Below are 23,476 nucleotides of genomic sequence, written 5' to 3' on the forward strand. Positions count from 1 at the left end.
GGGGCGCGGCGTGAGCACGGGGGCGGAACGTGGAGGCGGGGAATCGCGTTACGCAGCTACTTCCGTTTACGCTACTTCCGCGACAGTTCCACTGGGTTCCTGGGATTAACCTCCGGTGCCGCGGGTCCGGGAAGCCATGTTGAAACCTGGAAACGGTGAGTTTGCGCGACTCACCATCTTGGGTAAGGGCAAGGGTGGCCTCCAAGTGAGTGATTCCCGTTAAGGAGCTCTCCATCCCCGAGAAGCGAGGGAAAGCGCCATCTTGCTCCGGGCAAGGGTCCGCAGTGCTCTGGGAGGGTGCCGGCCTTCGTGAATTCGGGCGAGTTTCTTTCTTCCAAGAGTCACTTTAAGACGTGTCTTAGAAACCGTAGTTTCCAAGCAGAAAAGGGGAATCCGCCCGTCGGTATTCCCAAATTGGGTACCTACAAAAACTGTATGACCCAGGCGTAGACAGACGTGGTGGATTTTAACCTTCTAGAGTCCAAACTTCAAAAATGGCTACCCAGCCTGATCCATTGCTTTATAACACCTTTTTATCTCAGTTTCGAGAACGGCACCTGTTGAAATAGTCTGCCACACTTTCAGTGTGCATTCTGGTTATCTTTTTGGAAATTTTGCCCGTGTTAAACTGTAAATGGGATCAACTCATTCCTGACCCATTGGGAAAACACCATGAACTATTTAATAGCCAATATTTGCTCCCAGTCTTATTATAATGATCGATTCTACTGTCTCCATAAACACATGCCTCGTACACTCCAAAGGTAAACTTGCCACCATTCCATCACTTAATTGATTTAAGTAGCACAGACAGCAAATGGAAAACTGAGATACCAACTCAAGGCTGTCTGACTACAACAGCGGTGATCTTCACCACTTCATTAAGTTGACTGGTTGGAAACTTGTCTCTAATTTGTCTACCCTGCGTAGCAAAGTGATATCTTAAAATTCAAAGAGAATCATAATATCTAGCCCTTATGAGGAGGTGGGGAGTCGTACACTGTGAGCAGGAAGGTAATTTGGTACAGCATTTCTGAAGGTAAATTTAGAACTGATCAGAATATTGTAGGTAACCTTCAATGTAGCAAATCCACTAATAGCTATTTTAGAGAAGTTTTTAATGTGTGCAAAAAGGTATGTACAATAATGTTTATTACAGCATTGTTTGTAATAGTGAAAAATGGAAACAACGTGAATGTCTATCAACAGAAAATGGGTAATGGCATACATTACTATAGGATGTTTTGAGGTGTGTGTGCGTATAATATATATAGTAAATAAATAAGTATAGGTATATAGATATTAAGGCCATAAAAGAGATCCAAGATTTTTTTTTAAAGCAGACATTCACTTAAAATTTCAGTAATCCTCAACTACTTAAGGTTTCCTGAGTTGTCCATGTTCTTCATATTCTTCATACCTTTGCATACATTAAACCTTCTGTCTTAAACACTCTCCCCTAGCTTGTTAATTTGGCAAACTAATATGGTCACATATCAGCTCAAATTGTACCTCCTCCTGTGACTTTGCCAGGTCCTTTAGATGAACTTTCTCTAATGCTTCCACTTGCTTCTGTTATACCTTTTCATTGTATCTAACGTGTTATTATTCTTCAGATATCTCCCACTAAACCATCTGCTCTATAAAGGCAAGAACTTTGCTTTTTCAGCACCCAGCACATTGCCCTTCACATAGTAGGCAGTAATAATTGTTGAATAATAAAAGATTTCTGCTTAAGTCCAATCATTTAACTTATTAACTTGGCCATTTCCCCAAATCCCCCAATATAAGGACCCTACATATACTTTGCAAAAAATTCAGAGAATATGAAATTATAAAATGAAACATGAACTTCCACATCTCTATATTATTAACAACTTTATGCCAACAAATTTAATAACTTAAATGGTAATGGATGTACACAATTTACCAAAAATAATTCAAGAAGAGATAGAAAATTTGAATAGCCTTGTACCTGTTAAAGAATTTGAATTTATAACTAAAAACCTTCCCACAAAAAAACAAACCTCCATGCCCAAAATGTTTCATCATTGATCAAACATTTTAGGAAGAAATAATGTAAATCCCATACAAATGCTCTTTAAAAAAGGAAGAGATAAGACACTTTCCAACTAACTTTTTTTTTTTTTTTTTTTTTTTTTTTGGGACAGGGAAGCCCCTCCAACTAATTTTTATAAGACAATATTACCTTGATACCAAAACCAGAAAAAGATGTTACAAGAAATAAATATATATATGAAACTACAATGAGATAACACAACACACCTAATATAATGGCTTAAAAGAAAACCTGACGACAGCAAAAAGTGCTGGCAAGAATATGGAGCAAAAATAGAGAGCAACTTTCATACATTGGTAGTGGGGAATTAAAATGGCACTAAAATGGCACAACGATTTTGGAAAACATAGTTTTGTTTTTTCTTAAAAGTTAAATATATCATTTATCACATGACCCAGCATTTTACTCTGAAATATTTACCCAAGAGAAACTAAAACATGTGTTCACAAAAAGACATATATGCAAATATTCAGAGCAGTTTTTTTTACAGTGGTCAAAAACTAGAAACAACACTAAATGTCTATCAGCAGGTGAATGGGTAAACAAATTGTGGTGCATCCCTGTAATACTGTCATATTGACATACAATAGTAATAAAATAAATAGAATAGCAATAAAGAGGATCAAATACTCACACTCAGGGGTAGCAATTTTAAAAATTGAACTACTGACACCCACAATGACATGGATAGATCTCAAAAACATTATACCGAAAAACAACAACAAAAAGCCAGGCCCAAAAGAGCACATACTGTATGACTCCATTTATATGAAATTCTTAAAAAGACTGACCTACAGGGCTTCTCTGGTGGTGCAGTAGTTAAGAATTCACTGCAGCATTGTTTATCATTTATAACAGTGAGACATTGGAAATACATGTCCATCATTAGGACAAATCAGTTGTGCTATATTCATTCAACAGGATGGTGTAAATAGTGAACATGAATGAACTACTTGCTATGGACAACATGGATAGATCACAAAAACTTAATTTTAGGAGAAGAAAAAAGTAAGTTTAACAAAAGATAAAACAAAATTGTCCATTTGGACAATGTTTATAAACAGACAAATCTAAAACTGTATTGTTTGGGGGTAGCCAGTTAAATGGCAAAGCCACATTTAAAATGTAAGGAAATGATAAATACAAAATTCCCAGTTGTGGATTCTTGGGAGGCGGGGTTCAGGAAGATGATTAGGGCGGGCACAGGAGGTGCTCCAGAGATACGGGTAGCATTCTACTTCTAAAACTGGATGGTAAGCTCATGGTAGTCATTTTATTATTATTTAAAATGTACATATTTATTATAGACACTCTTTCAAATGGATTATATACCTCAAAATAAAATTTAACAGGTGCTATGTGAATCAACTAAGTTTTTAGTTATTGATTTCAACAATAAACATTTTGTATAACAATAATTATAATAATATTACCTGATATTTACATAGCAGCTTTAAGATTACAAAGTGTTTTCATATACACTATCTCATTCATTTTTCAGAACAGTCTTGCCCATAGGTAGCATTATCCCCATTTTCATTAAAAAAAATTGCTGAGATACAGAAAGTTCATTGACCTGCTCATCCAATATTTAAGTGTCAGGAGAGAAATCCTTACATTTCTGATACAAACATAACAGCTGCTTATACCTTATACTTAAATGTTTGCATGAATAATTAGTATTCCTGTGCCTATTGGTTGAATTATAGTAAAGAGTAGCATTTATTAAGTACTGAGTACTGTTCTGCATGCTTGTTTGCATTATATTATTAATCCTAACAACAGATATGTACTATTATTATCCTGCTGTGAAATTAAGTAATTATTGTCTGCAGTCACAAGTGACAGACATAGATATGTGTCTCCAGGCCCGGGTCCTTAACCAATATGCAATTCTGCCCTTACAGCTCTATCCAGTGAATGGACAGAAGATACAACTTTTGAGCTTCCCTGGTGGCACAGTGATTGAGAGTCCGCCTGCCGATGCAGGGCACACGGGTTCGTGCCCCGGTCCGGGAGGATCCCACATGCCGCGGAGCGGCTGGGCCCATGAGCCATGGCCGCTGAGCCTGCGCATCCGGAGCCTGTGCTCCGCAACGGGAGAGGCCACAACAGTGAGAGACCCGTGTACCAAAAAAAAAAAGAATATACAACTTTTAGCAAGTACAGTAGATCCTCCTCATTCATGGACTCCAATATCTGTGAATTTGCCTATTTGCTTAAATTTATTTGTAACCCCCAAATCAACATTCACAGTCACTCCCTAACATGCACAGGTGGCAAAAAAATTTGAGTCACTAGACGAGTACATCATCAGCTGAGGTCAATCCAGGTGGCGCTCTGCCTTCTTGTTTCAACTCTCTTATTGTAAACAAGGATCCTTTACACAGCCTATCTAGTGCCAAGTTTTTCGCATTTTCGTACTTTTTGTTGGTGATTTTGCTGTTCAAAGTGACTGCTAAGCATAGCACTGGAGTGCTATATAGTGTCCATAAGCACAAGAAGGCTGAGATATATATGTGTCAGTTCATCTTGTTTGGGCATGAATTATAGTGCTGTTGGCAGAGAGGTCAATGTTAATGAATCAACAATATAAAATAAGGTTTCCCAGGACGACCTTCAAGATGGCGGAGGAGTAAGACGTGGAGATCACCTTCCTCCCCACAAATACATCAGAAATACATCTACATGTGGAACAGTCCCTACAGAACACCCACTGAACACTGGCAGAAGACCTCAGACCTCCTAAAAGGCAAGAAACTCCCCACATACCTGGGTAGGGCAAAAGAAAAAAGAAAAAACAGAGCAAAAGAATAGGGATGGGACCTGGACCTCTGGGAGGGAGCTGTGAAAGAGGAAAAGTTTCCACACACTAGGAAGCCCCTCAACTGGCAGAGACGGTGCGGGGGCCGGGGGCGGGGGCAAGCTTCAGAGCCACGGAGGAGATCGCAGCAACAAGGGTGCAGAGGGCAAAAAAATTTGATCATTTGACCAAAATGCAGTGACCAGAGGCTGGCAGAACTCAACCCCATACATCCCCTAGCAGCAGTGGTCCAGTGTCTGCTAATTCAGTGTTCCTGGTGACATTATAGAACATAACTTCCATGAGCATGGAGACAGTAGACCGGATTAACATTCACAGGGCAGCATGGTGGCTAAGAGCATAGGCTCTGGAGGCCAGCTGTCTGGTTCTAAGTCTGCCATTTACATAGTGGTGTGAATTTGGGTAACTCATTAGCCTCTTTGCATCTCAGTGTCCTTTTTGACAATGAGGTACTAATATTAGTACCTATCTCATCATTGGGGTGTCATTAGCGTTAAGTAACATGCAGCCGATGAAGCACTCGGCACAGTGTCTGGTAGATGTCCTCAACGTGTAAGTTATCACTATTATTAATATTAATTTATATTTGAAACAAGAATGATCATGTTTGTTTAGGTAACTATAAACGTAGACACATGCAGTTTTAGAATTTCAGAAGCTGCACCACAAAGAACATAATAACTAAAGTGGAGTTACCATTCTAACACCGTTTTTCCCTAAATGACTGACAGATGTGGCCAGTGTAGAAAAAAACATTTCGCCTGAAATGAGTATGTGTGCTACTGTGATTTATAATAGGAAACATATATACCTTGATCTGCGCCCCTGGCTCCTAAAGCCCTTGTAAATTCCCAGGTGACAAGCATTAGGAGCACCTTTTGTTCTAGTATTTGGTCACTGACCCCAGTTTCTGACACAAGTGAAACGCTTGTAATTTCCTGGTGATAGGAGTGTCTTTTGATCCAACGAGGTGACTGGGTGGGCTCTTGGATGGCTCCTGGATAAGGGGTCTGGAGAGACCAAGCCATGATTAGAAGCTTAGAATTTTCAGTCCCACCCCCCATGCTCTTGAGAAGGGAGAAGGACTGGAAATGAAGTTAATGATCGAACTTGCCTGTGTGATGAAGCCTCCAAAAAAATCGCAATAACATGGGGTTGAGAGAACTTCCAGGTTGGTGAACACATCCATGTACAGAAAGGGTGACACACCCCAACCCTACTGCAGACAGAAGCTCCTGCACTCAGGACCCTCCCAGATCTCACCTTATGTAGCTCTTCATCTGGCTGTTCATCTGTGTCCTTTATCATATCCTTTAATAAACTGGTAAACCTAAATAAATGTTTCCCTGAGTCTGTGAGCCACTCTAGCAAATAATCGAATCCAAGGGGAAGAAAGTCATGGGAACCTCTAATTTGTAGCCAAGACAGAGAGAAAATTGCGGGTAACCTGGGGATCTACAACTTGCAATTGGCATCTGAAGTGGGAGCAGTCTTGTGGAACTCAGCCCTTAACCTGTGGGATGTGACGCTATCTCCAGGTAGATAGTGTTAGAATTGAGTTAAATTGTAGGACACCCAGCTGATGTTGCAGAATTGTTTGACGTGGGGGAAAAAAACACACACACATTTGGTGACCACAAGTGTCAGAAGTGAAGTGTCCTGTGTGAAAGTAAAGGAGACACGTGGGAGGTGGAGACCTGTGGTTTTCCCTGCACAGAAGGAAAAACTGGGTGGTTTTCAACCCAACATCATTTTGTATCACCACTTTCTTTGCCCACATTCTAGTGGAAGTGAAATGGGGAAGAAAAGGCAAAGGATAAATGAAATGGAGAAGACATTTTCTAAATAATGCACAAATAGGATAGCTAACCTTAAAAATCCATCAAAATTTACTCAAAAATTTATCTACACTTAAAACATTTATGGGCTTCCCTGGTGGCGCAGTGGTTGAGAGTCCGCCTGCCGATGCAGTGGACACGAGTTCGTGCCCCAGTCCGGGAAGATCCCACATGCCGCAGAGCGGCTGGGCCCATCCATCTACCCCTCGATAATCCTGAATTCTGTCCCCCCTGCAAATTTTTCTTATGCCTTCTCATTAGATCAGATAAACACAAACTGAAACCTAGTCCCTGGTCCATTTTGGATTTCATGGAACTAAAGTCACAAAGGGTGTTCATGAAACACTCAGTTTACTTCCCCTTCAATCTCCCTTCCTTGGCTGACTGCCCTGGATACATATTATAATAGAAAATCAATCATCAATAAATCAATAGAAGAAACAAAGTTTGCTAAATTTTCTTTCAACCACTCAGATTTGAATGATTCATCATGCCAAATTTGGCTGGATTCTTTCAAGATCCAGGCACCAGTTCATCAGATATGTGTTATTATGGTTGGGTTAACAGTTTCTTGTGTGTTTTATTTTATTTACCTTTCGACTGAATTACTTTAATTTCTGGGTGACTTTGTTCTTCAGCTTGTGCTCTTTGTTTTATTATTACTATGTGCATAATTAGGCAGCTATACTATAGGGAGTAGAGAGTGTGTCAAATCTACATCCTTGAGGGCTATGGGTTAGAATTTGATTCGACAGAAAGGATGTAACTTAACAATGTAAAAGGAACATTCTGTAAATTATTTTCTAAGAGTCCAAGATGGGAGAATAGTTTTGATATGATAGGCAACTGGAAGCCACATTAGTTTTTTGACCTAATAACTGCTAACATTTATTGAATGCTTATGTGCCAGCAGTGTCTTAAGTGCTTTGCATGTATTAATTTATTTACTCCTAGCAGTCCTATAGAGTAGGTACAGTCAATATTCCCCGACTGTCATTGCCCAGCCAGGAAAACAGAAACCATTGTAGGTATTTCAAACAAGGTATTTAATACAAGGACTTGGTTGCAAAAGTGTTGGAAGGACTAGAGGAATAAAGGGGGAGAAGATAATATAACTTCAGGAAGGTACTTCCCTAAAATTGGAAGAGAAATACTCACAGGGCTGTAGCTGCTGCTGAAACCAGTAGTGCTGCCAGAGCCCACAGTTGCCCGCAGCTGCCAAGGTCACACCTGCCATCTGTGTTACAGAAACCCACCAGAGTTGTCTGCTGCTGAAGGAGCCAGAAAATAAATGATCCCCCTTTCAATCTCTCTCTTTTATATTTTAATATTTTTAATGTTTATTCTATTTTATGGTTTTGTTCTTTTATTTTTAAAACATATTTGCAAACTCTGCACAAACTAAACATCCATCAACGGAGGAATGGATAAAGAAGATGTGGTACATATATACAATGGAGTGTTACTCAGCCATAAAAAAGAATGACATGAGGCCATTTGAAGAGACATGGATGGACCTCGAGATTGTCATACTGAGTGAAGTAAGTCAAACAGAGAAAGACGAATATCATATGATATCACTTATATGTGGAATCTAAAAAAATGGTACAAGTGAACCTATTTACAAAACAGAAATAGAGTCACAGATGTAGAAAACAAACTTACGGTTACCAGGGGGAAAGGGTGGGGAGGGATAAATTGGGAGATTGGGGTGGACATACGCACACTGCTATATATAAAATAGATAACTAATAAGGACCTACTGTATAGCACAATGAACTCTACTCAATACTCTGTAATGGCCTCCATGGGAAAAGAATCTATAAAAGAGTGAATACATGTATATGTAGAACTGATTCACTTTGCTGTACAGCAGAAATGAACACAATATTGTAAATCAACCATACTCTAATAAAAATTAATCTCAAGAAAAAGAATCAAATGCAATGATTCCCTTTTCTCTTCACTTTCCAAGAGCACATGAACATGCCCCTCTGGCAGAGCCTAGGCAGACCCTGCCTGAGAGGCAGTCTCAGAAATGCAGTACCCAGGCTTCACTTAGAGAAATAATAAGGAAAAATGGGAATGGGCCTGAGTATCAATAAATAAAACCCGACACAATCCCTGTTTTGCAGGTGAGGAAATGAAAACATAGAGTCTGAAAAATTCCTGTGCAGTCACACAATTAGTCAGTGGCAGAGCTGGGATTCAAGCTCAGGCTCTACGCACCTTCTATTGCCCCCTGTGTGCTTTTTACTCCAGCCAGACCACTTTACCTGTGTCATTCACTCACGCTGGGCTTCCCTCCGCCTTAATGTGTGTTTTCCCCCTACTTGAAATGGGAGAATTATAGATTGTTAGATGTAAAAGAAACCTTAAAGATCACGCGAGCCAACCCTTTAATTTTACATCTAAGAAAAAAATTCTAGGTCAAGCATCCAGCCCAAGGTCAAGTATTTAGTTATGATTAAAACTAGAACTCAGATTCCTAATCTAGAGCAGTTTTCACAAGAATGTTCTTCCATGAAAATTTTCCAGCTAATTCTAACCTCCACCAGGTTTCATCAGATTTGTCCTTTGCTAGCTAGCCATAGCATTTGTCTATGTCATCCATAGTTTTTGGCACTTGGTTATTTTTTCACTTAGAGTTATAATTATACTTGGTCTAATAATGAATCCAATCATTCTTCGTCAAAGTCCTTAAGGACAGAAACTTTGTCATATATTTATTTTTAATTCTCTCAGACAGAGCAGGCTAGAGATTATACAATTCTAAAATTCTTATTTTGGCCAAATGACTACAGATTTCCATCATTGAAAATGTAGAATTAATCAGTGACTCATAAAATGTTTTAATATGGCTGTGTTCGCAATATATATTCAAAACTTCACTCTTGCCATAGCATCTGATCTCTGCTTAGAAACTTGTAATTAGATATTAAAAAGGAACAAAACAGAAGAGAATCACATAAATTCCCCCCAAGTTTTCCACATTACACCATAAAACTAGTACTTTATAAGAAGGGACAGAAGCCATCTAGAAATAGGAGCCCTATTCACAAGGTGTTTTCAGTAATTTCCTTCCTGATCTGAAAATCCAAGTAATACAGCTGGAAGTTCTCCAACTGGTTTTAATTGCTGTATAATCTTCAGAGAAAGAGGAATCAGTAAAACTGCATCCACACCAGAAACAACTTTAAAGACTCAAATTAATTCTTTGAATTATATTCAAAAGCCAACATCCTTTTCAACCAAACTTTCATTCATTCATTCATTGGTGCCCCAGACATGTATTATTCCAGGCATGGTAGCAGGCTCTGGAGATAGGCACAAACTCTTAGTCTAGTAGGGCAGAGAGACAGATAAATTATTTTATAGCACTATTAGTGTCTGTCACATTTCTACCCAGTCTTAAAGCCCAGCTCAAGTGTTATCTCTTCAGTGCATTATCTTCATGTTTGTTTCAGTGAGAATGTCTTTCCCTCTTCCATGTTCCCAGGACTACCCTGCTAGCAGCCCTTACTCAATTATAATTATATATTTACATCTTTCATTGCTTCTGCATCTCCTACAGTGCAAAGCATAGTGTCTATATTAAGAGCAGAGTACTTGTTTATGATACTGAACTTAATGATAAAGACCTTACCTTTTGCAAATGGAATAGATACCCTTGCCACCATTGATGGAAGTGTAAATTGGTGGAGTCTCTTTAATGGGAAATGCCATACCTTTCAAAAAAATGTAAATTCACATACATAGATTTAGCAATTACAGTCCTAGGAAACTATTCTACAGAAATTTTCATAGATGTGTAGAATGCAAGAGTACTCATGGAAACATTGTTTATAACTGTTTTAAAATTTGATAAAAACAGAATATCCATGAAAAGGGGAATAATTGACTAAATGGTATAATATAGAATAATTTAAAAAGTGTGATGTGGGGACTTCCCTGGTGGTCCAGTGGTTAAGACTCTGCACTTCCACTGCAGGGGGTAGGGGTTCAATCCCTGGTCGGGGAACTAAGATTCCCACATGCCCTGAAATGGCCAAAAAAATAATAATAATAAAGATAGTAAAAGTAAACAGCTTGTCACCTCTTTCTAGAGAAGTCCCATAATTCTTGAAGAACCTGCCCAGACCTTATTTCTACCTTAAGACTTTCCTAGATTGCCTCAGGCTAAATACAGCCCTACATGTTATTTTCTACTCTTTTACTTCTACTGCTATTTCTATCATTATAGTCTGAATTGTATTACAGGTGTTTTTTGTTGTTGTTGTATGGGTACATACTCTCACCAGACTGTGCATCTCTAGACATTAGAACATAGTTTAATTCATCTGATTTTTGCACGACAAACTTCTTTGACACATATTAAGCATATAAGAGATGTTACTTGAAATTCATGACATGGGGTTGTGCAGGTCATTCCCCCCAGTTACTCCCCACCCCCACTCTCACATACCATAGGATCATTTTTGTGCGTTTCCAAAACAAAGCAAATCCAAAAACCTATAATGTGGGAAGCTGATGTAAAAAGTACTCTCTCTATAAGCATACTCTGTGTCCTGCAGAAAATTTTTGAGAACCATGCTCTCCCACTTCTGTTTTTCTTACTTTTCTTACAAAAAACATTTAGAAATGACTCACTTTGAAACTCTTTCTGTGGAGTCAGATAGTTGTCAAAAGTGTTGGGTTTCATTTATCATCAGAAACGAAGAGAGAGAGGAAAGAGGAGGTGCTCAGCAAATTTCCTAAACATACTTGACTGTGGTCAAGACAGGACTTGTGGAGACCTCCAGATCCATACTGAAGTCTTCAGCTACTATCTCGGGTTTTTGGTAAGGAAACCTAGATACACCTGAGGACTTGTGCCCAGCTTGTTTTGCTCATTATTGATAATGGTTTGAGAGTCATTATTTTCTATTTCCCCTTATTCCTTCCCCAACTTTTATTTCTTTTGCTTTATTCCCATGTCCACCTTTTTCTTTTTCTAAATATTCCACATTCTATTTACCTCTGTTCTTAATATTTTCATTCTGGAACTAATATTGAATTTTTACATCATTTTTCCCTGTCTTAAACTGGCTGTTTCTCCTTCTCACCTTTGATTCCAGCTTTCTCCAATAGTTTTGTTTTCCAAATCATCGATTGCCTATTTTTTCTTTTTTTTTTTTTTAATAAATTTATTTATTTTTGGCTGCATTGGGTCTTGTTGCTGTGCGTGGGCTTTCTCTAGTTGCAGCGAGCAGGGGCTACTCTTCACTGCGGTGCGCAGGCTTCTCCTTGCGGTGGTTTCTCTTGTTGCAGAGCACAGGCTCTAGGCGCGTGGGCTTCAGGTGGGCTCAGTAGTTGTGGCTCGTGGGCTCTAGAGCGCATGCTCAGTAGTTGTGGCGCACGGGCTTTGTTGCTCCGCGGCATATGGGATCTTCCCAGACCAGGGCTTGACCACGTGTCCCCTGCATTGATAATAAATTTATTTATTTTTGGCTGCATTGGGTCTTGTTGCTGTGCGTGGGCTTTCTCTAGTTGCAGCGAGCAGGGGCTACTCTTCACTGCGGTGCGCAGGCTTCTCCTTGCGGTGGTTTCTCTTGTTGCAGAGCACAGGCTCTAGGCGCGTGGGCTTCAGGTGGGCTCAGTAGTTGTGGCTCGTGGGCTCTAGAGCGCATGCTCAGTAGTTGTGGCGCACGGGCTTTGTTGCTCCGCGGCATATGGGATCTTCCCAGACCAGGGCTTGACCACGTGTCCCCTGCATTGGCAGGTGGATTCTTAACCCCTGCACAACCAGGGAAGCCCCTGCCTATTTTTTCTTAATATATATTTTTTTTTTCCTCATTCCATTTCTCTTATTTATTTATTTTGCTCATTCCTTATTGCTACTGATTCTGTCATCATATCATTAGTTCTGATTCTGGAATCTATTTTTCTTTCCCTATCATAGTTGAATTTTGGTTTCAGGAGTTTACTTATCTTTTTAATTACTTGTTGGCCAATTCAGTATTGAAAACTAAAAAAAAAAAAAAAAAAAAATGTTGAGTTACTTTTCAGCCAAAACACTTGTCGAAATATAAAATGTTATCTTGCCCAGAAAGATTTTTAAGGTTCTGATTCATATATACTTTCATTTCAAGACAGATACTATGTAATATTTAAAATATAGCTCACGCCAGATGACTCAATTTCTTTGTATTGGAATTTTGCTCTTTTCAATCTTTATCACTTCCTTATTATTCTTTATTATTGTGCGGCTCTTGGTGCCTTTCCCTTTATTAGCAACACCAAAGGCTTTTCAGTTATGTGATTATTTGTAGTAAAAAGAGTATTGGCCTGACAGTCATTGGACCGAGGATATGACAACCCTCCTAGTTGTGAATATGTAAAAGTCCCCTAATTTGCTGAGTTTCAGTGTCCAAAACTACAAAATAAAAATAGAGACAAGAAGAGATGATTGCTAACTTTCCTTTCAGTCCTAGAATTCTATGACTATCGGTCTCTCAATATTTTATGGGTCTATGCGTGAATATGTGTGTAGGACAATGGATCAGGGTAGCTGCCACATACAAAAGCGAAGGAAGTGACCCTGACAGGACTTGAATATTGGAATAAGCAAGGTTACCGAACGGAGAATGAGAATCACTTCTTCTTTTTTAGTATTTTGTTGTCTTAGTTATTTTAACTTCTGCTAATCCCTATGGCAGCTGGTAAACTCAGCAGAACAGCTTCAAGTCACACAGTATTTTGGACTTCTACAAAAGGAAACATAAAATGCTGTTACAGCCAGTAAGAATTAGGAACTGGAAAACAAAAAAGGAAGTTAGAAGAGACAGCATCCTTACTGGATTAAATGGACAAGCATAAGAATTTTTCATTTAGTTGAAAAAGAAAAAAGTTAACCCCCAAAATGAGCATCTATCCATTCAAGTAGATCTTTAATTGTGCTAAATTCTGCGGAACAAGCATTTAGGAACAAGATTCTTTTTTACCATTATGAAGCTTAAGGCCAGAATGATAGATAAGACAGCCACAAAAAGAATTATAGTACAAGATGAAATGCATCATTGCACAGAGAATATGAAAAGAAGTTCAACCCCCCCACACGCCCAAAAATAGGAGGCTGAAGAAATAGATTATGACTGGGATTATAAGAGAAGTTTCAAGGAAGATATATTTGAGCTTGCTCTTAAAGAGTGGCTAGGATTTCAACAGATAGAGATTAAGAATGGAGGAAAGAGGAGGTTAAGGTGGAGGATATAATTCCATATAGAAGTAAACAGCATAGCCAAGGAATAGAAAATGGTATTGACTTGGAATAGTGAGTTGTTCAGGAAAGCTATAAAGTAAGTAGGGTATGTTTATGAGACTGTTGAAAATCAGGGAAGGGTAATGTCACAGAGGCCAAGAGAAGAAAGTGTTAAGAAGCCAGTGTATCAAATGACATGGATATTGTGGAGGATAAAGACAGAGAAAAAGATGCTTGGGTTTGTTATCTAGAGTTAGTTTTAGCAGCGTGATGGGGCAATTACAAAGGGTTGTGAAGTGAGTGGTGAGAACAACAGACCCCAAAACAAGCCAGTGTCCTTGAAGAAGAGAAACAATGCTACATTAAGAGACTTAAGAAACATCCTGATGCAGTGTGATCCTAGACTGGATATAATTGTTGACAAATCAGGTGTAAAGGATTGTTTTGGGGACAGCTGGAAAAAATGGATAAAGTCTGAGTATGCCTTACGGTACAATGTTACTGTATAATGTGGAGACTGCTAACTGATAAAAGTGATAAAAGAAAGCAGTTTATATCAAACAATATGCATTTACACCCATGTTCATAGCAGCATTATCCACAGTAGCTACAATGTGGAAGCAACTCAAATGTCCATCGACAGAGGAATGGATAAACAACATGTGGTACATCCATACAGTGGAATATTATTCAGTCTTAAAAAGGAAGACAATCCTGACACACACTACAACATGGATGAAACCTGAGGACATTTTGCCAAGTGAAATAAGCCAGTTACAAAAAGACAAATGCTGTAGGATTACATTTATATGAGGTATCTAGAGGGGTCAAATGCATAGAAACTGAAAGTAGGATGGTGATTGCCAGGGGCTGCGGGGAAAGGGAAGTGAGGAGGTATTTTCTAATAGGTATAGAGTTTCGGGTTTACAAGATGAGAAAGTTCTAAAAATTGGCTGCACAATAATGTAATATACCTGACACTACTGAACTGTACACCTAAAAATAGGTAAGATGGTAGGTTTTATGTTATATGTATTTCACCACAATTAAAAAAATTTTAAACCAATATGCACAGTATAATCTAATTTTGTTAAATTTTGCTTAACAAAAAATATACATACATATACGTGTATGTACGTGAAAAAAGATCCAGAAGGATGTAAATTAAGATACTAAAATAGTAATCCCTGACTAGTGGTATATGACATTTTTATTTTCTTATTTTTTGCTTGCTTATGTTTTCTAAGTTTCTTCATGAATGATTTCTTTTTTTTGTTTTATTTTGTTTTGTTGGCCATGCCAAGTGGCTTGCGAGATCTTAATTCCCTGACCAGGGGTGGAACCTGCGCCTCTTTCAGTGGAAGCGTGGAGTCGTAACCCCTTGACTGCCAGGGAATTCCCTATCTCCATGAATGATTTCTGTCTCTGCAATAATCAAGCTATTTTTCTCGAGTTATACTCATAAAAAACAAATAAGAAAGAAATGATGAGTGGTAAGGAAATCAACGCAAAGAGGGGAAACAACTCTTGATAAATTTGACAGCAAAAGGAAAAAATGAGGTTGTATCTAAAAGACATGACTGAGGGAATTCCCTGGTGGTCCAGGGGTTAGGATTCTGAGCTTTCACTGCCGAGCGCCTGGGTTTGACCCCTAGTCGGGGAACTAGGATCCCACAGGCGGTGCAGGGCACGGCCAAAAAAGAAAAAATTTTTTTAAATTTTATTGAAGTATAGTTGATTTACCATGTTGGGTTCACTTCTACTGTACAGCAAAATGACTCAGCTATAAATATATATTCTTTTCCATTATGGTTTATCACAGATATTGAATATAGTTCCCTGTGCTCTACTGTAGGACCTTGTTGTTTATCCATCCTATATATACACTAGTTTGCATCTGCTAATCCCGAACTCCCAATACTCCCCTCCCCCATCACCCCCTTTGGCAACCACAGGTCTGTTCTCTATGTCAATACAGTAGATTTTAAATTGTCTTTCAGAGAATGTTTTTGTGTAATCCAATGTGAAGTCAGAAAATAAAACTAAAAGAGTGTGAGGGTCTTTGTGACTGCACATCTTTATGTGGGGAGGTTAGAATTCTAAGAATATGCATTTTGTTAAGTTAGTTTTAACATTTTTGTTTATATTTTTATAAAAGTTTAGCAATGGAGTCTTTCTCTGCTGAGACCAATTCAACTGACCTACCATCACAGCCCTGGGATGAGCCCCAAGTAATTCTCTCCATGGTCATTCTCAGTTTCACTTTCCTACTGGGATTGCCAGGCAACGGGCTGGTGCTGTGGGTGGCTGGCCTAAAGATGCAACGAAGTGTGAGCACAGTTTGGTTTCTCCATCTCACCTTGGCTGACTTTCTCTGCTGCCTCTCCCTGCCCTTCTCCCTGGTTCACTTGGCTCTCCAAGGACGCTGGCCCTACGGCTGGTTCCTGTGCAAGCTCATCCCCTCCACCATTGTCCTCAACATGTTTGCCAGCGTCTTCCTGCTGACCGCCATTAGCCTGGACCGCTGTCTTTTGGTACTCAAGCCAATCTGGTGCCAGAATCATCGCAACGTGGGGGCAGCCTTCACTATCTGCGGATGTATCTGGGTGGTGGCTTTTGTAATGTGCGTACCTGTGTTCATATACCGGGAAACATTCACTATAGACAACCATAGTATGTGTGGCTACAATTTTGGTCTCTACAGATCATTGGATTATTCAGACTTCAACTTTGATCTACTGGAAAACGGGTCTCTTGACAACTCCATTGTTGAGCTGCCTGAAGAAATGGATGATCGGTTAGATTCTTTCTCTCAACAAACAAATGCTTGTCCCTGGGCAGCCACTGCTGGCCTCTGTTCTCAAATATCTCAAAGAACTGCTGGACATTCACTCCCTACGGATTCAGCTAGATTATCTGTTCAACATCCATACTATAATGTATTTAAACCAGCGGATGAGCTCTCAGCTACAATCCCCAGTGATTTTCCCATGGAAGATCACAGAACTAACCCACTGGAGAGCTCTGATGCTTTTCTTCCTGCTGATTTAGACCTTTTCGCTAGTGCCTCCGGCAACTCCTCATACACATCGGAGCTATTGGAAGATTTCCAGGACGATGATTTAGGCCAATTTGCATACGGCCATCAAGTGCCAACACCCCAGGTAGCAATAACCATCACTAGGCTAGTGCTGGGTTTCCTGTTACCCTTTATCCTCATGGTGGCCTGTTACAGCCTCATTATCTTCCGAATGCGTTGGAGCCGCTTCACCAAGTCTCGGAGCAAAACCTTGAGAGTGGCTATGGTGGTGGTGGCTGTCTTCCTCGTCTGCTGGGCTCCGTACCACATTGTTGGAACCCTCTTACTGTTTATTGGCCCAGAAACTCCCTTTGGGGAAGCTCTGTTGTCCTGGGACCATGTGTCTCTTGCTTTAGCATCTGCCAATAGTTGCTTCAATCCCTTCCTCTATGCCCTTCTGGGGAAAGATTTTAGGAAAAAAGCAAGACAGTCCATGCAGGGAATTCTGGAGGCAGCTTTCAGTGAGGACTTGACACACTCTACCAGCTGCCCCCCAAACAAAGTCTCTTTGGAAAAAAACAGTATCAGTACAGTTGTGTGAAAGTATGGAGCAGTTGACCCAAGCAGAGGTCCTTAGGCATTCACCCAGCGCATCATATTTCTAAAAAGACGACAGAGATAGGGAGCAGGGGATTTCAGAAACTGTCAGAGAATCAATCCAGAGGGTCTTAAAGTGTGGTCCCAGACTAGTGGCATCGGTATCACCTGGAAAGTTGATAGAAATACAAATTCTCCAGCCCCACCAGAGACTTGCTGAATCGGTCTCTGGGGGTGGGGCTCAGTGTTTTCACAAGCTCCCTTGTTTCGGATGAATGCTAAATTCGGGAAGCATTGTAAAAATTAGTCTATTTCTATCTCAAACAAAGCCACGTGAAATAAATGCGAAGGCAGTCTCCTTTAAAATGTTTCCATCATTCAATTTCTTTCTAATTTCCTTCCAGATTCAAGTTAAAACCATTTCTTCTAGTCCTACCTGAGTGAAAGGTGATCATTTATTCTATGGCTTTGTTGTGGTGATGGTGGTGGTGATAGTTTTAAATGAAAAAAAAAAAAGGTGCAAAAAGAAAGCCTATAAAAACAAGGAGTTATGAGTCTGAGTCTGGAGCAGAGTACAATGCCAGATGCCTGCAACTTGGAATACTCCTGGATACAGGACGTAGGAATTCTGAGTTTCCATTATTACAACTAAATAAGCATCTATTGTGTAAAGACAGACTACTTAGGCATCTAAAGACTTTCTCATGAAACAGTATGTAAGCCACAGTTCGGGGAGTTCTCTCTTCCCTCTGTTTGCTCTATCTGCCTATTGATAGAATCATCTCTCTTTCATTCCTTTTCTTAAGCTCCTTAATTCCCTTATTCCTCCCCTGCCTCTAAATCTTCTTCCAGACTTTATGCCTCTAATAACCAATAGTTTCATAAGATGCAAATTACTCCCCTCCTCTAGCTCCACATTGGTACTTTCCAAGAAACTCATTTCAAATGAAAGGAGAAAGACAGTGGAGGATAGGGCAGTTATTCTTGAATTCACTGCAATGTAACTGAGTACCCTCTGGGCACGTTATCCAACTTTAAAAGAAAACATGACTGTAGGTGTGTATCTTTCATGCCGTAATTACCAGATATATCTTCGGGTTTCTTTTTTTTATTTAATCTTTATCTTTACCAAAGTAATACATGCACATAACTTAAAGAGAACCTAAGGCTTATAATGAAATCTAACAGGTTTCCTGCCCCACTCTGCCCAGCCCCTCCTTCCTCCCACTCCCACTTCCCAGGGATAACCTTTGAAACGATTTTAGATGTTTCCTCTGATATTCACCATGACATTTCTAAGTCATGACCTTATGCTGCTAGTTTCTGTAGACGTGATAAAATGACTTCTTGTTTTGAAAGATGACGATTTTTATCCAAACACATTCGTATTTTTTGTTTATTCAGCATCCCAATATTCATTACCCATCATCCTTTCAATTTGTTCACGATCACACATTTTCTTCTACTTTGTTGACCCATTCCAACCCCCCTTCTCTTTCTCTTTCATTTTTTTCAGAAAACATTATTAAACCCCCATCACCTTCTCATTTTTCTCTGTATATAAAGTTTTATGTGTTAAACCTCTAAATGTTCAGGTTTTGTTTGTACTACAACATAGCTTCATCTGTGTACGGTGATTTAATCTGAAAAAGAGAAAATGAGATGTCTTAGACTTTACAAGGCACTATCCTTTGTTCAGTGGTTGAGGGGAGGGTCTGGACTACAAATAAGTTATAAAGTACTATGTGGAAAAGTGTCAAATCACTAGGAATGCTTTCAGTTGTGCAGTAATGATATCTGACATGATGTGAGATTTGCCATGCTACCTTCCAATTTGATCTGATCATACATTTGATGTGAATAAATGCTCTCTTTCTGAATGTTTCCTTGCAAGGCTGAGAGATTCATGGATCCTTTTAATTGTTTGACTCTCAGAATATATCATAATCTCTAAACATACGGCAAATATAAATCTCATAGTGGGTAGCTGTAGGCTTACTATAATGATGATTAGCTGGGCTTCTGGAAATCCCAACATTTCTCATGGGACCCTGGGTATAAGTCCCTAACTTCTAGGGTTACTGTATAGGATACCAGGGTGAATGATTCTGGCATAGTTATAAAGATTCAATAGTTGACATTTCTGGATTCCTTTTGAGAGTTCTATTTACCCTGGAAATGTATTCTGAAGAAATCCTTACCATTGGAATTCCCTCATTTCCAATGAAAACCTCTGGCGAGTACCTGTAAGTGTTCACTGGAAGTCCCAGAGGGGGACCCAAGTCTTCCTCAAATTGTAGTATCTTTAATCTTTAAAATATCCCAGAATGCAAGCAAGATGGCTTAGCCCACACATCAAGCTGCAAGGGGGGACTGCTTCTCCCAACAATATTTCGCTATATTTAATAGCATTTGAAAAAAAGAATGTTAAAGGCATGCTTTTAATTCTTTTTTCCCATCAATCTTACCAAGAATGTCAGGGTCAACTAATCAAACCCAGTGAGGGGTGGTGAGGAGGGGCAATAGGAGACAAATGCTTTCACATTTCTCTTTTCCTACCCTGGCAAAAACAAATTTAAGACCAGCGCCAGGAAGATAAAACCATAAACATTCTTTTTTTTTTTTTTATTAAGAAAGCATGCAAACAACAACAACTTGTGAGACCATACACCCCCCGCCCCAGCCTGCACCAATGCAAAGCATTATGGGTGGTATGAAGGACTCACCAAACCAGAAACGTGGGGGTTGAAGAGAGAAAGGCAGGGATGGGCGGATCAATACCAACGAATTGCTCCTTCCATCCCTCTCCTCCACTTTCTCCCTTACTTCCTCTTTTAGGCAGTGAGCTCCTGCAGTTTTGCACACATCACCCAAGACAACAACAATGACAAAACTTTCACGGCCAGCAACGCTGGACCAACAAGACAAAGTAGGATTCTTTCCATTTCATGGAGGGTAGGGGAAACCGAGGCCGAAAGAGGGTCAGGTTTGTCCTGTGCCATTTAGCAAGGCTGGGTTTAGTGGAGAGGAGCTAAAATCCCAGAAGGCCTGACGGCCAATCTCCAGCCCTAGCCCCAGACTTCAGTTACTCCGGCTGCCTGCCAGAGTTCTTAATGACCCTCGTTTTCAGAAGACACAGATGAAATATAAACAAGAGACATTTACATGTCTGATTTAGTCTACCCTTGCAAATCCTATATGGATCTGGGTAGAAAAGGGGTTTAGAAAAGAGTGATGATTTGTCAAGGGGGAATCTTAAGGAGAACAGATGGGACGTTGTATGTAGGAGGCACCTTGACTGGAAGGGTAAGGAAGACACGCCTCAGATAAGGACACTGGGCAAAGGCGTGTCACCACCCTCAAGAGAAATTCTCCCTTCCCCAAGGGGAAATCTTACGGCATACTTCAGCCCCACTAACTGCCCTCCGACACCATGGGGGATTCACACCACTCACACCCCTACTTCTTACAAAGAACCTCAAAGAAATAAAGTGCTGTTTAGTTAACTGCCCTTTCTTGCCCCCTGGCTTCAGCCTCACTGGACGTCTTCAACAAACTCATATAGCATCCCTTACAAAGAAAGGAAGGGGCGGATGAGGGGGACAAGCAGGAGAGCAGAAAGCATGGGTAAATAAAAGAATATGAGCACAAAGCAGAAATCACAGAGAGAATGGCCTTGTCCATTCGGTACATTTTGTCCTGCAGCTTTGAGAAAGTAAACGTTCAGCAAAATAAAAACGGAAGTAAAATTGTTCTTCCCTCTCATGACTAAGATTCAGTGATTAATATCGAATATACACTAAGTACTCTGCAGCAATAAATCATGGCCACTCCTTGTTAAAGGAGGTTAAGTTATCCCTGTACCTTTCTCTGGGCGGGGGCGGTCTCCCTTGGCCCTCATGGAACTCTTTGCTTTAGGTTACTTATTCCCCTCTACCAATTTCCCTTCACCCCTCAAAAGCCTGATTGCAAAAGCCTCAGCCCCAATGATCTGGATTCCAAGAGAAGCATTTGCCTACATTGTCAAATAACTGAAATATTCTCCACCCATGTCTATGCCAGCTCCCCTCTCCTCCCCGCACCCTCCTGCCACCAGTACTGTAGGTTTGGTTCTGCTATGATGGGTGGGAAAGAGATTCCCGTCTTGCCCTAGGCTGTGGTGAGACTACAAGGAGTAATGGGTTACTCTCCTTTCTTGAGAATGCCAGAAAATGGGGGAAGAAAATACCATGGGTGGAAGAGATGAGTAGACAACTAAAGGAGGACAAAATAATATTTGCTGAATGAGATAAGGGGGTGAAAGGATAATTGGTAAATGCAAATAAAAGCCACAGTTGATTTCCAGAGAAAATGATGTTTAAAAAGTCAGAATGGTTCAACTGAAGCCATCTCCAAAAAGCTGAACCTTATGCTGAAGAGTTGTCCTCATTTCCACCAGAGAAGCAGAGTTCTGGCTAAGCCCGACTCTGTCTCCTACAGAGAACAGGCCAGGAATAAGCCAATGGCAGTTTATCTGACAGAGTAGCACAGACGCAATTTCTGACTGTTTTATATTCCATCACCCCTCTACGATATTCTACCCGACCCAACCCAGACCTCCTATTCCACTAGGATTTTATCACCACCACCATCACGCTCGCCCTTGATGGGGAATGAGGGTCAGCAGAAGTAGGATTGGAGAGATAAAGGGACAAGGAAGAGCTCAGAGGACAAAATTAGCACCATTGAGTAAAACCTGCAAATTCATGGTTGCCAAGCAGTGTTTTAGATCCCTTCTACTTGATAACGTGGCTTCTCCAGTCCTGGATCCAATGGATATCCACAGAAAACAACGTGGGGCTGAAAGGTGGGACTAGCGCTGACTTTCCCAAAACGAAAAGGAAATCAAAGTTTGAGACCCTTCTCTGCGGCTCTCATGGCCTCACCTTCCAGCCAGATGATTTTAAATTAGCAAGAGGTGGACGTGGTCCATGGTGGAGGGACAGGAGACCGGAGACAGCATGTAACCAATAATAATAATAATAATATAATAAGAATAATAATAAAAGAATTAGGAAAAAAACAAGAAGGAAGAGGAAGAATGAGGCAGAAAAGAGGGGGTTATCTTCGGCAGCATCTTGCGGTGGCTTCTCTGGCAGAGAAAGAAAAAAAAAAAAAGAGGCTATATATCTATATACAGGCAAGGGCGGAAGGGATGGGCTGGGACTGTGCTTTCCCCACTGCCAGACTTCACCACCCAGCCCTGGGCTGATGGCCAGGCTCTCAGATGCACTAGGTAATCAAGTCCCAGTCGAAGTCATCGGGGATCTCCTCATTGGCCCCAGGAGGTGGAACTGGCGGCCGAGGGACCATGTGGTGTGCTGTGGGAAGAGAGAAGGAGATTAAAAGGAGAGTGGATGGGAAGCCGTTCTATCCATCTTGACGGATGGTGGTCAACCCCAAACACCACCGTGGGGAAGGTCTGGGGAAACTATGGTCCTTATCAGCCCAGAGTTATTTTTGTTTCCGGCCACCACTTCAGTGAGATCTCAGGAAAGACTCAGAGTAAACTAGGCCACATGGCAATGTCACGGTATGCAGCCATTAAAAATTATACTCGGGCTTCCCTGGTGGCGCAGTGGTTGGGAGTCCATCTGCCAGTGCAGGGGACATGGGTTCGGGCCCTGGTCCGGGAAGATCCCACATGCCGCGGAGCGACTAATCCTGTGAGCCGCAACTGCTGAGCCGGTGTGCCTAGAGCCCGTGCTCCACAGCAGGAGAGGCCACTGCAGTGAGAAGCCCCTGCTCCTGCAACTATAGAAAGCCCGTGGGCAGCAAAGAGGATCTAACGCAGCCAAAACAAATAAATAAAATTTATAAAAAAAAAAAAAAAAATTAT

General features: G+C 40.5%; 2 protein-coding genes across 4 annotated transcripts in view; one reads left to right on the plus strand and one right to left on the minus strand.

Annotated features, from left to right (window-relative positions):
- Positions 1–6,943: 6,943 nt before the first annotated feature.
- C3AR1 (complement C3a receptor 1) lies at positions 6,944–19,478 on the plus strand. 3 transcript variants are annotated; one of them, XM_024733528.1, is made up of 2 exons: positions 6,944–8,283; positions 16,141–19,478. In XM_024733528.1, the coding sequence occupies exon 2, from the start codon at positions 16,148–16,150 to the stop codon at positions 17,600–17,602; it is 1,455 nt and encodes a 484-aa protein (XP_024589296.1). In that variant the 5' UTR covers positions 6,944–8,283; positions 16,141–16,147; the 3' UTR covers positions 17,603–19,478. The 3 variants fall into 3 exon arrangements, with proteins under 3 accessions (XP_024589296.1, XP_024589297.1, XP_024589295.1); XM_024733529.1 differs by having other exon boundaries at positions 16,146–19,478; XM_024733527.1 differs by lacking the exon at positions 6,944–8,283 and adding an exon at positions 11,471–11,583.
- Positions 18,981–23,476, minus strand: part of FOXJ2 (forkhead box J2) — a 21,210-nt gene continuing 16,714 nt past the window's right edge. Inside the window, 1 exon segment of the mRNA XM_024733535.1 lies at positions 18,981–22,958. Coding sequence (XP_024589303.1) covers positions 22,870–22,958 — 89 coding nt within the window. The 3' untranslated portion in view covers positions 18,981–22,869.

The sequence above is a fragment of the Neophocaena asiaeorientalis genome, unplaced genomic scaffold (genome assembly GCF_003031525.2).
Source record: "Neophocaena asiaeorientalis asiaeorientalis breed wild unplaced genomic scaffold, Neophocaena_asiaeorientalis_V1.1 scaffold150, whole genome shotgun sequence".
Classification (NCBI taxonomy): Eukaryota; Metazoa; Chordata; class Mammalia; order Artiodactyla; family Phocoenidae; genus Neophocaena; species Neophocaena asiaeorientalis.